The sequence below is a fragment of the Danio rerio genome, chromosome 11, assembly GCF_052040795.2.
Source record: "Danio rerio strain M-AB ecotype USA chromosome 11, GRCz13ab, whole genome shotgun sequence".
NCBI lineage: Eukaryota > Metazoa > Chordata > Actinopteri > Cypriniformes > Danionidae > Danio > Danio rerio.
The window spans coordinates 19,990,865-20,006,071 of record NC_141031.1 but is presented as its reverse complement, the minus strand read 5'-3'; the positions used below and the strand labels follow the sequence as shown (position 1 = coordinate 20,006,071).

At 43.7% G+C, this 15,207-nt stretch overlaps 2 protein-coding genes across 5 annotated transcripts in view; one reads left to right on the top strand and one right to left on the bottom strand.

The window, feature by feature from the left end:
* Positions 1 to 15,207, bottom strand: part of tafa1b (TAFA chemokine like family member 1b) — a 465,222-nt gene that overhangs the window by 18,452 nt on the left and 431,563 nt on the right. For all 4 annotated transcript variants that reach the window (XR_015502524.1, XM_087273710.1, XM_087273711.1 and 1 more), the window contains one exon: positions 9,706 to 9,830. Coding sequence is in view for 3 of the 4 variants with exons in the window: in XM_087273710.1 (XP_087129836.1) it covers positions 9,706 to 9,830 (125 nt within the window). In the remaining variant the exon portion in view is untranslated. The remainder of the gene's footprint in view (positions 1 to 9,705; positions 9,831 to 15,207) is intronic.
* Positions 1 to 15,207, top strand: part of qrich1 (glutamine-rich 1) — an 821,757-nt gene that overhangs the window by 540,309 nt on the left and 266,241 nt on the right. The gene's annotated exons all lie outside the window — the stretch shown is intronic.

Below are 15,207 nucleotides of genomic sequence, written 5' to 3'. Positions count from 1 at the left end.
AACTGAGTACTGTAAAACCCAATAAGTTAAGGCAACTCAAACCATTTGAGAATACTGATTGCTACAAACCATTTGAGTAAAACAAACAAACAAACAAAAAAAAAAAAAAAACTAATCCACAGTATAGTATTGTGAACTTACTCCATTTCAGTTGAAGTAATGAGGTATTTAATTAACTGATTACCTTCAACACTCTTTTCAAATGAGTAGAATTAACTTTCAGTCAATTTTGAGTAAACTACACTAGCTTCATTTGATAAAGTTGACTGTTGGGTTTTAAAGTGAAGTTAAATACAAATTTGATGCGATTGCGTTCGTAGGTTAACCACTCATGGGGTTCAAGAGTCACAAAACAGTAAATTGATACATAATTATGTCTACTGACCATTTGTGGCTGGATTACTGAAAATAAATGGCCACTTAGCATTAAAATAATTACCACATGATCACCATTTCAGCTGCATGGTGTCCAAATATGTCTTCTGAACAGTTGTGTTTTGGAGATGAGTCCTTCTTATTTTTATCTTAGAAATAGTACATTAAATATCCCGTGAAGTGCTTTGAAATGTACATTATTATTCAATGTTTGATGTAATGTCAACCGAAACATGAAGAAAGAGTGGGACATAATGTAGCCCCTCCCATTTAAAAAAGAATGCCAATAGTGTTTTGTTTTATAACTGCTCTACTGTCTTGAACGGGCGGGGCAAGTCAGATACAAGAGAGCATTTGATTGGTCATGACGTGACTTGACGTGAATAATTTGATCTATTTAGGCGGATATGACAAACTAAAAGCTTTACATGTTTATATATTATTCTATATCTAAATTTTGTCACAGTTTTGAAGCGCACTAGCCTATAGTTATCCCAAAAACTAATAATACTGATACTAACATCTAAAAAACATTATTTTAATTTCAAAGGACCTTTAAATGCTAAATTTCTGTAAAAAAAAAAAATGAACTGAACTAACCAATGTTACACCACTTATGAGTGAACTGGAAAAGAGATTAATGAAGGCATATTAATAACTGCCCTAATGATCACATATTCATTAAGTATTCAGAGAAAAGTTGCTATTTTGTGGCTTTTTTTGAATGCATTCAACCACACAAGCACTTACACTACAAAAGCAATTCAATCCAATGCATTTTGAAATCAAACAAAAATAAATGCAAACACAGGCTATGAGCTTTGGAGCAAGATTATGAGTGAATATTGAGTTCTGAATAATGGATAATTTGTAAATAATGAATGTCTGGTGTTTCTCAGAAAGCTACCGGGAATGCATTATGGACTGGCATTACAGAACAATGCTCTTCTAGGGTGTTTTATGCTTTACAGAGCTCCTAGGCTTGTACAGTATATTATTTTAAACCAGAATAGCACAAAACATTTCTATTAATAATCTCTATGAAATAGCATTTGGGTTTGGAATGACATGAAGGTGTGTAATTTTTGACAAAATTAAAATTTTGTTCTTAAAGCTTGACACAAGTGCGCACATTATTTGATTAAAGTTTGCTTAATGATATTAAATAAGGTTCAGTTCAGTTTGTATGCATGATCTTACCTTGTCAATCTCCAAAAACATCCGGCCACCATAGGATTCCCATATAAGCAGGGCTTGGGATAGTTTAACACGTGTAGATGCCAAGGAGGGACTGAAGCCCCTGTAATACTATCTACTTGTGTTTGGTGTCACATGACTCTCATAGATCCGCTATCTGTTTTCTCTCTACTAAATCAGCATATGGCAAAACTGATATTCTCATCAAGTTTTAATATTGTGCCATGTGTACTTCCTGTCAAAGTTGTATGGTCAGAGGTATATTTTTTGTCTGACTTGGGTCTTCCTGAATTTATTTACTGTTTTATTTCTTAAGGGTTAAACTAGGACTATATGAAGGAGATTACTAGTATTTTTTTCATATGGGATTAGTTAACTATACTGTATATTATTTGCCTTTTTATCCACTAATATATTTTATTTGTATTTTTTAATTAAAGGACTTGTTCACTAATGACTTACACATGCACAGCACAAATTGTTGTCAGGATTTACTGACGACAAGCAGTGAAAGCGGTTACTTTTTCAACACTAGTTTGCTAAGCACTTCTAAATCGATTTGATACAGTACCTATGTTTATTCACACCAGATTATAAGCAAAGGTTGAAAATTTTTTTGCTGCTGATGATAATTTGTATTGGTTATTATGACAGTAAGCTGATGCATCATTTTTTAATCTGTAGTTTATCAACTTTACACTCGCATCATTTTTAAGGACACCATTTTCAACTAAAAGCAAGAAGGCTGTGTTCACTCCAGACGCGGAACACACAAACAAATTGCGCTATTAACACATAAATAGACACGTGAACATTTTGAGTTTACTCGCGTCAAATTTACTTCAGTCGCGTGTCAAATTTGCTTTAGTCGTGTGTCAAATTTGCTTCATTCGCGAGTCAAACTCGCTTCACAATAGATTCGCGTCATGGACGGGGCTTCTGTCTGACCGATGACTCTAGCTTCTCTAAATGGTCAACATGGATTTTTATTGAGACAGTAGCTGTGCTTTTAGTGCTTTAGAAAGGCTGAAAAACGTTCGAGGTTACTAAAGTAACCCTTCGTTCCCCGAGGAGGGGAACGGAAGCACTATAAGTGGATTTGATTTGTAAAATCCACGCATTGGGAGGTTCGGTTCAGAAGCTACTCGTCTGAAAGAGTATTGAACGGGCCAATTAAGAATGAATTGGCAGCGCAAGCCTGCGCAGGTGAGCGGCATAAGCAATCAACTGAGTATATAAGCTCACCTGGCGCCAGCAGACGCTATCCTTTTTAAGCTGAAGAGACTTTCAACAGCTAAGGGACAGTCATTATGGCGACGGAGTATAGTGCTTCCGTTCCCCTCCTCGGGGAACGAAGGGTTACTTTAGTAACCTCGAACGTTCCCCTTCGGGGGGAACTTCAGCACTATAAGTGGATTTGATTTGTAAAATCCACGCATTGGGAGCCCATTGAAAGCGCCATAATGACTGCACCTTACCAACACCCCCGATGAGGAGATAGTCAAGCAAGCGTGACGCACCCGCATCATGGGGGGCGCGTTCCTCCAACGTGTCCCTGGCCCTAATTTATCCTACTTCAACAGAAGTTTTACGGATTTAGATATATTTTTTGGGAAGTCGTGAGCATCTAGATAATTCTAGGAAATACGACAGTACGTTGGGAAGCGTGCAATCCCGATAGGGAGGACGCTGCGGAGGCCATCCGTTACCCAAGGGGGGATAGATGGCAGAATTTACATATGGACTAGCCCTAAAAAGGGGGAGTATGCATAGCAAAAGAGTGGTTAGCGGGGAGGGAAGACACGGGTCCGCCCAGGGGGGGGACTTAACCGTGGCGAAATAAGCATATGGGATCGCCTAGTGGGGATCACGCATAGCAGGCACCTTTACCCAAAACGCGGGCTGGCCAGCGGGCAGACCTACAACGTAGTGGGCCAGCAAGTGACTCCTCCGCTGAGTCAGTGCTGGGGGCCACGGAGGAATCTGCAGGGCTCACCTGACGGGGAACTTTACTGACAGATAAAAAGGCGCACGTATCTCCGTGTTAGGGAAAGTGGCGCAGCAAGCGTGTTTCAACACCCTACCGAATTGTTTCCTCAATCACCAAGGGTTACCTAATACCCTTGAGGAAACCGGCTACACTCGCAGATTGTAAAACCTTGCAAATGTGTTGGGTGTCACCCAGCCCGCAGCTCTACAGAAGTCTGTTAGAGGGGCGCCGCGTGCGCGCGCTCGAGAGGATGCGAAACTCCGAGTGGAGTGCGCACGCGCTCTCGGGGGACGCGGCTTATCTCGGCTCTGATAGTGAAAGAAAGGCATCCACAATCTAGTGGGAACTTATTTCGGTACGGCACTTCCCTGCTGCCGACCGTTATATAGACGAAGAGCTGCTCAGATGATCTAAACTCTGAGTGCGGTCCGGATAATACGCAAAACGCGAACTGGACAATAAAGAAGGGCTGGGTCTGCCTCCTCCGAGGGCAGGCCTTGCAGGCTCACTACCTCGTATTAAAATGGAGTGGTCGGAACCTTGGGCACATATCGCGGGCGGGGTCTCAGGACGTGAGAGAAGCCAGCCCAATTACAGGCACGAGTCACTGACCGAAAAATGCTAAGATCCTAAGAGGGCATGAGAGGGGGCGGGATGGATTAATTCGCTTAACGCCCCTGAGGAACCGGATGATGAGGTTATGCGTTCCCACGGTGCTGCCAGCCACCGCGTTATGAGAGCGGAGATGGCAGCCACGTAACCTTGAGTGTGGAGGGCGACAGCCTGCTCTCCAGCTTCTCTCGGCGTAAAGAAAGCACAACGCTGATCTGGCAAATTACGGGGGTCTTCTCAGCGAGAGACACACCATTCAGTGAATAGACTCCACGTCAGGGCATAGGCGCGCTCGGGGAGGGGGCTCTAGCCCGAGTGACGGTATTAGCCACCGCAATCGGAGGTTACCTAAGTCTTCCTCGCGTCTAAAATCTCTTCAAAGATCGGCGAGGGTGCCAGGTGGTGCCCTGTCCCTGAGAGAGTAGGTGCTCTCTCGAAGGGACTGCCAGGGGAGGGCTATCGCGAGGGAGAGCTCTGACATCCAGGTCCGGTTGAGCCAGAGGGGCGCAACCAGCAACCTGTTCCTCGTCCTCTTCCTGACCTTGCACAGTAACTGCGCGAGCAGGCTCACTGGGAGAAACGCGTATTTGCGCGTGCCCCGAGGCCAGCTGTAAGCCAGTGCATCCGTGCCGAGAGCACTCGGTCAGGGAAAGAACAACTAGCAATGAGCGATCTCGGGGGAAGCAACAGATCGATCTGGGCTTCCCCGAATCGCGCCCATATCAGCTGAACAGACTCGGGGTGGAGTCTCCATTCTCCAGGACGCAAGGCTGCCGTGAGAGCGCATCGGCTGCACGGTTGAGCTTGCCTTAATATGAATGGTGTGCAGCGATTTCAGCCGCGGATGACTCCAGAGGAGCAGACGGCGGGCGAGCTGAGACATGCGGCGAGAGCGCATACCCCCTATACGGCTGATATACGCCACCGCCGCCGTACTGTCCGTCCTGACCAGCACGTGTTGCCGCTCCAGCACCGGAAAAAAACGGTGGAGAGCGAGGAACACTGCCAACAGCTCCAGGCGATATGCCAATGCAACTGGGTACCTTTCCACAGGTCCGCAGCCGCATGCCCGCAACGCACAGCCCCCCAGCCCGTGTTGGAAGTGTCTGCTGAAACGACAACAAGACTGGACGCCTGTTCTAGAGACACCCAGGCCTGTAGGAACGAGGGGTCGCTCCAAGGGCTGAGGGCGCGGCGACACAGCGCAGTAACAGAGACTCGGTGTGCGCGCGCGTGCCATGCGCGTCTGGGGACTCGATCGTGAAGCCAGTGCTGAAGTGGTCTCATATAGAATAATCCGAGCGGCATGAAGCGGCTGCGGATGCCATATGCCCCAGGAGCCTCTGAAATAGTTTCAGTGGGACCACTATTTTACTGTCGAGCTCTCTCAGACAGTACAGCATCAGCTGAGCGCGCTCTCCGGAGAGGCGCGCTGCCATGGTGACCGAGTCCAGCTCCAGCCCGAGAGAAGAGATCCTCTGCACGGGGGCGAGTTTGCTCTTTTCTCGGTTGACCTGAAACCCCCACAGGTGGAAGTGCCAGAGCACTTTGTCTCTGTGCATAATCAACTGCTCCGAGAGAGGGCAAAAATCAGCCAGTCGTAAAGAAATTGACTATGCAGATGCCCGCGAGCCGAAGGGGCGCTGAGGCACCCTCCGCGGGCTTGGTGAGGACCCGCGGAAACAGAGAGAGCCCGAAGGGGAGGGCTTTGTATTGCCAAGCTCGACCTTCAAACGCAAACCGCAGAAACTGTCGGTGGCGAGGAAGAGTGGAGACATGGAAATACGCGTCCATCAGGTCTAATGCTGCAGACCAACCCAGAGGACGAACGCACCGGAGGATGCGCTTCTGCGTGAGCATTCTGAACGGCAGCTTGTGCAGGCAGCGGTTCAAAACGCGCAGATCTAGGATTGGCCGTGACCCACCGCTCTTTTGGGCACGATGAAGCGTGGGCTGTAAAAGCCACTCTCCATCTCGGCTGGAGGGAGCGGCTCGATTGCATCCTTCGCCAGGAGGACAGCAATCTCCTCTCGCAAGACAGGGGCGGACAGGGGGCTGACCCTGGTGAATACACACCCGTGACTTGGGGGGCCGTTTCGCGAACTGAATCGCATAGCCGAGTCTGATTGTGCGTATGAGCCACCGCGAAGAGCTGGCCCGCGCTAACCAGGCAGGCAGAGCTCTCGCTAATGGACTCATCGCTACAATCGCTGACGTACCAGCAGTGGGGCAGCGCGGAGTGGGTGTGCTGATCTGGGAAGCTCGCGGGTCCCACGGAAAAGCTGGAGGTGAGATATTTGCTCTCACTCCAAACCCGAGCTCCGGAGGGGAGGCTCGAGGGGTGGGAGAAAGGAGACCGTCCTCCCAGCGCTCGTGAGCCACTGGCGAAACGCACCGAATCTGCAAGCTAGAAAGCATAGCGTCCCAGACTGGCAGATTTCGGGCTGTCACATCTGGGGAAGTGAAAAGTGCCCTTTCATAATGTTTTCATGGCAGTAAAAAGTGCCGTTGGAAATGGGGCCCCGCCCTCCAGCGGGGAAAGAGCAAGTTCCCTCTTCTCCAGATGGCCTGTCCCAGGGGCGCTTCGCGGTCCGTTGCCGGACTTAGCGGCGTTCTGGGCAGGGGGGCTGCCTGCTTCCGAGGTGCCCGACGCGCTCGCTTCGCCTGAGGCGTGTGCGGGGGCGGAGCAGCTCTCGTAGGCGGGCGCCTTCGGCGAGGAGCAGGTATGAATGGCACGGCGGGCGGAGCGGGCTACGGACCGCCGATAAGACATCACCCACCAACTGCTCTCTCACCGCCTTGAATTCCTGGGTGAATTCACAGACAGTGTCGCCGAACCTGGCTGGGGATATGGGGAAGTCAAGAAAGCGGACTTTGTCGACTTTGCGCATATCAGCCAGGGGTGGCGCTCCTGGACCACTAATGTGGACATCGTCCTCCCCAACGCACACGCAGCGGACTCAGTAGTCCGAAGAGCTAAGTCGGCGGCGGTGCGAAGCTCGTAAGCCTGGGTTGGACCCACCCTCGTGCAGCTCGGCCAGCGCCTGCGCTTGGTAGCGCTAGTAGGTGGCTATCGCATGCAAGGCGGAAGCAGCCTGGCCCGCAGCTATGTAAGCTCTAGCTCCGAGGGAGGTAGATAACTTACAGGCTTTGGATGGGAGACGAGGCGGACCCCGCCAAGAAGAGGCGCCGCGCGGATTTACCGCCATCGCGCACTCAACCTGAGGAATCGCCACATACCCCCTGGCTGTTTCACCGTCAAGAGTGGTTAGGGTGGAGGAACACGCAGCACGAGCAGAAAAAAGTGCTTTACAAGACCGCGTGAGCCTACTGTGCACCTCCGGGAAGAAGGGAACGCCCCTCTAGTCGGTCCATCTCCAACCCACGGCCGAAGCAGCCCGGGAAAGCACGGCTAACATGTCCGTTTCAGGATCCGTAGTGACAGCGCTCACCAGCCCGAAGGGGGCGAGCGGGTCTGGATCATCATCGGACAATGAAAGCCCACCCTCCGATGCCGCGGTGGACATCTGGTCTCCGGTGTCATCGGGCGTAAGGGCTACCATCTGTTAGACGGATCGCTTCCCCCGCCCGAAGCTTGGATGGAGCGCTTAGAGGAGCGGGAGGTCCGCGGGCCCGTGGGCGACGGATTATCTCTCGCTGAAACCCTCAGATCTGCCCGAGTGCCCGCTGCAGAGCAGGGGACAACTGGGGTGGTTCACCCTTTTGCAAAAGCTAACCGCGATCTTGCGCAACAGTCATGGCATCGCAATGACGACATGAACTGCCCGCGAGCAGCGCATTAACATGCTGGACCCCCAGACATGTAACGCAGTGCCCGCGCCCATCATCCGAGGACAGGAAACCACCGCATCCAGAAACGCACAGTCGGAGCGCCGTCCTGATAAGGACGTGCTGCACGACTGTGTTGCTCTTTCTGTGAAGTTTGCAACTTTATATGCACCGCTCTGGAGGACCGGACCCAAAGAACGCCAGGCAAGGGAGAAACCCAGCTCGACCGTCTGCCACTGCGTGTACACACTCTGGACCGGGAGAATGCTCTCGTTCGCTCAGAATCGCTGGTCACAGCAGGAGGAACCCTCATCGACTCGATCAGAAAGTCTCTGAAGCGAAAAGGATAGCGTCTGCTGGCGCCAGGTGAGCTTATATACTCAGTTGATTGCTTATGCCGCTCACCTGCGCAGGCTTGCGCTGCCAATTCATTCTTAATTGGCCCGTTCAATACTCTTTCAGACGAGTAGCTTCTGAACCGAACCTCCCAATGCGTGGATTTTACAAATCAAATCCACTTATAGTGCTGAAGTTCCCCCCGAAGGGGAACTGTGTAGATTTGTTTGGCACCGTGTCTGAGTCCCATAGATCCTTTCAGAGGTGCACCCAGCTCTGTAACAAGCTGTTGTCAGTGTCAGCAAGAGGATTTCCCCTTGGGATACCAACAACAAGTACTACATCATAATCACTCACCTACAAGAGCGAGCTCATGATTGGTTAATGCAGCGCAGATGTGTTCATTGGTTAATGCGAGACTGAAGTTCAGATTTCCGCCACTTTATTTGTGCTAACCGCGTCATTCATGCTGCCTCTGGTGGCCAAGCATTCATAATGTCGCTTTTTGTTCCTTTGATGTTGGCTCTTTCTATCATTGTGAAGCAGAATTCACCAAGCCATGGATTGTGTACCCACTAACAGGGAATGTGAGCCAGGTTAGTTTTACCCTACTGTCGTAGGCTGTTGTTGTGCTAGTAATCCCGCTCAGTACGTGAGGAACCACAGTGTTCAGACATTTGGTTTGTGCACTTGGCTGAGGAGCCACTGCCACAAAGAGCGCCGCCCCCTCATGTTTGTGGGGAACCCAGTGTTCAAATGACTTGTAGATGATCTGTCGCACCCCAGGATGTCTATTTGTGTCTTTACATTGATTTAAAGTGTAAATCATTCAATTTTGACACAGCATAAAGGTTTCCTAAGTTTTATTCATTCATTAAAGTGACATGTAAATGCTGACTTTTAAAAATAAAATTATATTTATCATTTCTGGGTTAACAAAAATATTTTTAAATTATGTCATGAGAATGTGTATTATGTGTTCAATCTATAGACATATGTACCTGACAACCAGCACAACAAGTGGAGACTACAGGACCAAATGAGTATAGGCGCATAGTGTTTTGTTTTTAAGAAACATTGCCACCTACTGGCCTGGGATGCCTAATGAATTGTTAAGTAGTTTTTCTATTGATTGGTGTGAATTGGATTGCATTTTTTAGAAAGGTTTGTGGATATAGCAGATATTAAGACAAAATTATTATTTTGTGCATTGGTAGTAGATTCTACACCCCCATTTGAACTTTTTTGGGTTTGTGCTCTGTTTGTAACTTATTGTTAGTTTATTTCAGCTTATGCATATAGTAAAGTTTTGCCACAAAATCAATAAATGTCTGTGCAGTGCCCTTATTTGTGTAGCTAAGTGAATGTGTGTGTGTAATGATGTTCAGAGTGTTCCGAGCCCTCACCCTCGTGGTCTTGATCTTATTCCCAGAGGAACACATCCAGCCGGAGTTGTCTGGTAGCGTCTTGCACTCTTCTCCCTCCAGACATGGCTCCATCTCACACCACCACTTCCCAATCACAATGGAGGCTGCAGAGATGCACACAAGAGAAACATAGGCAAATTAAGTTCATACGACATTAATTAAATTCAACTTTAACAATGTGACAAATCTTGGCTGTTCACACTTTAAATATCACTTTTTTACTGCATTGCCAAAAGCAGACAATTACAGCATGTCACTTGTTTGCCGATTGAAAATGTTCTGGGGTCTGTTTTAATAAGGAGGTTCAACCAACTTTGAGTTAACTTACTCTGAGTTTTCAGTTTCAGAACAAATGCATTTAGTAAGTTCAATCAACTCTGCGTATGTTAACTGTGATCAATAAAGAACTGATATTACGATTCACCACAACAACACCTGACAAAAGTCTCATCGCCTGAATAAGTTTCAGGAACAACAAATAATAACTTGACTTCTAGTTTATCCTTTGGTATCAGAAGTGGCTTATATGAAAAGCAAATGCTTCTAGATTATGCTTATTTTACTAAGATAAAATACAATCATGCTTTGATTTTTTATTTAATCAGGACAGTAAGGTCTGTTTTTGCTTAGACTTGTCAATTAACAGAAATAATGTACAGTATAGAACATAAAGTCATGGTGTAGCTGTAGTATAAATAAATTATTATTGTTTATGACTCCCACAAGCTTGGAGGACTGCATTCATACATCTCTGCAATGACTCAAATAACTTATTAATAAAGTAATCTGGAATGGCAAAGAAAGCATTCTTGCAGGACTCCCATAGTTTATCAAGATTTTTTTATTCATCTTCAAAGCCTCCTCCTTCATCTTACCCCAGACATGCTCAATAATGTTCATATCTGGTGACATTTGATGTGGAGGTTGAAGTATGAGGAGCGATATCCGCTATCTGCAGATCTCTCGCAGACCCCATACTGAATGTAACTCCAAACCATGATTTTTCCTTTACCAAACTTGACTGATTTCTCTGAGAATCTTGGGTCTATGCGAGTTGCGATAGATCTTCTGCAGTATTTGTGATGATTGGGATGCAGTTCAAAAGATGATTCAAGTGAAAGATCTACCTTCTGAAACTTTTCCAAATGATCAACTCGAAGTCAAGTTATTATTTGTTTCTCTTACAACTGGGATTGACGACAAGACTTTTGTCAAGTAGCATACATACAACAGAATCAATTCAAGTTTAAATCTTAAATCTTAAAAAATTCACTGTTATTATCCGACAGGTGATGACCTGAAGAGACGTGTTACGTGGCGGTCATTTTGGAATGAAAACTCCAATAGAACAACAGCATATTTTAAGTCTGTAAAAGAAACAATTAAAAGTGCTGATGATTGTGATAGTAAGTGTTGTATTGTCATCTTTCAGGTTGTATCTTAGCTTTAAAGCACTTTTTAATTAAATAACTTTAAAAAAAAGCAGCTGCTCGCCATTGCGACAGCAAAAAGGTCCAATGGACGGCCGATTGCTTTCACTCCAAAATGGCGGAATCTGGGGTTGTTGCACGGCGCTGCTGCTGCAATGGAACATTCTACTGAGTGTCGCCTCTTGGTTATTCTAAGCTCTTTGGTTACAGTAAACAGCACTTGGAGATGCTCAAGCGCAAAACTTTTAATGCGAGTGCACAATGAAGAAGATGCCTAGAGGAGATATGAACATGGAGCTGCTTATTGCACTGGTGAACAATAATAATCTTTCCATCGCTAGAGTTGGAGCTTCTACTTAAACCATTCATGATTGTTCGAATCACCTGTAACTTTAACAACAAGCGTGACAACTTTCTGTCTTCTTCTCCTGTGTTACAAATGGGTGTCAGAAGCTTAAAGTTGTGTAGAGCCATTGTGTAATGTCAAGAAATTATTCTTGCATACTCTTCTGCTCGACACCAGTGAAAATCTCTTAGGTTTGAATACGGAAAAATGTCTCAAAAAACAGCCTTAAGTCACCTTTTCTACCCAGACCAGAGGTGCTCAAGCTATTTCTTATTGTGGACCAAAATCCAAACTTCGCTGAGGGCTGTGTGCCGAAGGTAAACATAGCAAACTCTATTACATTAAAGTTGCCATGAGAAACTTCTTAATTTATTTTCCTAATATTTAAAGCTAGAAAACATTGTTATATTAACTAATGTTGTGTATATATATATATATATATATATATATATATATATATATATATATATATATATATATATATATATATATATATATACACACACACACACACATATATATTACACAAATACACAAATTAGTATTTTTTTCATTATTACAAATTTTTTACAACAAACAAGCATATGTTTTAATATATTCATCACAGCATACACGTTTTACCGCCATGCTTTAAAAAAAAAGTCTAGAATAAATAATTAATTTTGCAATAATTCATAATTATAACTTCTGTACAGCAGACCCACAACATTCTGTCACTTGATGACCCTTGAATACCCTGTCAGAAAAGTCTAGTGGCTGGGAATGGGCTTTTTTCAGTGTCTGCTATTATGTTAATGTTGTTTTTGGTGTGTTTACATAGATGAATATGGCCACTGTGTTAAATGCACAGTATTACGAACTTATTGTCACATTAGATCGTTATGATAACATAATATATGCCTTCAGTGATTACAAGATAAATACCATAAAATAAGGCAACTGAAATAACTACAGCAGTCGGGATGGTCTGATCTCATATGAAGCAAGAGATCATGATGACATATGAGGATGTGTGCAGGTGCTGTAGTGGTGTCCCATTTCTTAGGGGTAGATTTTGAAGCTCATCCCTTTCACGTTTGATTTTAAGGGCCATGGGGAAGGGGAAGCGGTACAAAAATAGAACTAGGATTAGGCCTATGACTCTGCAGTAAATGCTGCTTCATCTGAATGCAGGTTTTGAACTGGCTTTACTGACAATATGTGCATGAAAGTTGCCTTGGATTAATTGTCCAACCCTAAACTGTAAGTTGTGATTTGTTCAATACAAAATAGTGCAACTGATACAACAAAACTTGACAAAGCTTCTGCTGCCACTGGACAGAGTCTGCTGATGAACTGATCCAATTGTGTCTTACACTCTTATAACTTTTCACAGATCAGAATCCGGGGCGTTTAAGATTTCACATGACACATTTAGAGACCCTGGTTACTATTATAATTTGCATATTTATGAGGTCAACAACACTGATTGAACTTGCAACAGGTACGTGACCGGTTTTAATTTGATTATCCATCTGTGCAAATGTCACCATGTAAATCCACTTTGCTTTTTTGTGTTACCTGATGCCACATGTGGGAGCTTCTTTGACAGAACAGAGCTCATGAATATTAAATAATTCAAGCAGTGTTTACTTTATGAGTGGTTGTGTGTTGTTAAATAACCACCTTTTGTAAAGTAATTCAATGTTAGCATTGTGAAATTTGGAGCAGAGCTTAAAAAGTAGCATTGGCACAAGGGTTAAAATGGACAATTCTGTTCAAACTGTTACTGACATGAGATCAGCAAATAGTACACCACTACAAATTCAAACAATTACCAACAGGCAAAACAAGTCCCTCCTTGCATGACTTGTTTACAAAGCCATTTCACCAACATGAGTGTCACAGTATGCAACGAGAATCTTATCACTTTTATTTAAAGCAGAGTTTAAAAGACTTTTAAAAAAGGTTTATGGTATAATACAATGTTGAATTTAAAATGGCTTTCAGTGTATGTTGACATGTACTGAATAACATTTGCTGAATATATCTTCTCAGGCTAAACATGAAAAAGAGAAACTCCTCTAATCAGCATGGGTTTTGTGTTTGCATTTGTGTGTGTGTGTGTGTGTGTGTGTGTGTGTCTGGGTGAATTCACTGCTACACACTACAGAGGGAGGAAGAAGGAGTGTAGAGAGGACAGAAATGGAGACTGCTTTGAGTTACTGTGTTTTTTCCCTTGATGAAATGAGCTCTCAAAATGTGTTCAGTTTCTGTGTAGTATCTATTTCAAAGCTGCACACTAACATCACAGGAGGACATTTCAATGACCATATTTTTGAAATAAAACACTGTATGAAAGGTTTCAAACTATTGCTTTTGGTGCACTGGACATAAAAAATATGTAGTTTAAAGGTTTCATTCCTCCAAACACAGACAATCCTCCTGCTTCTAGACGACTCGTTTAACTATTGATTTGGAAAAAAAATGATTTAAATTCCTGTCAAATCCAGTGTTCGTTTCATTTTTCTTAAAGTCTTATGAGGAAAAATAAAAACAAGCAAACATTCCTTTACTTTCATAAAAAAAATAAATAAATAAACTTATATTATAATAACTCACTCTTATGTTGTTCAGCTCAACTTTATATTAGGTAGCTTTAACTAATAAGTACTTACACTGAAATTAATCATTTGTTACAATATACTTCGCTATTGTGTTAATACCAGCCTGATCTCACAAGGAAACATAAGTATTTTACATTTTGTCAGTTTATGATTTTAAAAACCCAACCTTCATTGAGAGATGAGCAAATCATACTAAATTGTACATGAAATCGTAAGACTTCATACAGATTAGCCACTAAATCCGAAAGTTACGAATTGTCGTGAAATAGCTTTGGTAAATACATGTTTTTTACATTGTGTTTCCTGTATTATTGATTAAATACCTCCATGTAATTAATTTCTACAACTACAGTTGTAATTACACTGTTGATCATCTCTTACACTTTAACCTACCCATACCCTTAAACTTGTCCCTAACTCTACATGTACGTGTGTTCTGAGATTATGAACATAGTACATACTGTACATTGTATTATTATTTTTTTTTTATAAGCGAACACATAGTAGTTCAGCTATGTTATATTTATAGCATATAATCTATAGTTAAGCCACCTAATATAAAGTGGGACCTGGTTTTGATGGATGTAATTTTTTCCCTTCTCCACATAAAATAAGGTATTTTAAAGAATTATGGTAACTGTTTTGTCTACCATTTAAACTCTTAAAAATTACGGACCCAAAAGGGTTTTTTGCCATAGAACAGGGGTGCCCAAACTCAGTCCAAGTTTGCCGGTGTCCTGCAAATTTTAGCTCCAGCTTGCCTCAGCACAACTGCAAGTATATTTTTGGAAAGCTACAGGTACTGTATAAGAGCTTGCTAGCCCAGGTGTGTCTGATTGAGTCTGGAACTAAACTCTGCAGGACACTGGCCCTCCAGGACCAAGTTTGGGCAAAAAAAAAAAAAAAAAAAAAAAAAAAAAAAAAAATATATATATATATATATATATATATATATATATATATATATATATATATATATATATATATATATATATATATATATGCTTGAGGTGATCATTGTCCTAAAAAGCAATGTTGCAGAATTAAAAACATTCATAAAACGAAAACTTAGATAGTTGGACAAAAACTCCTTTAAACA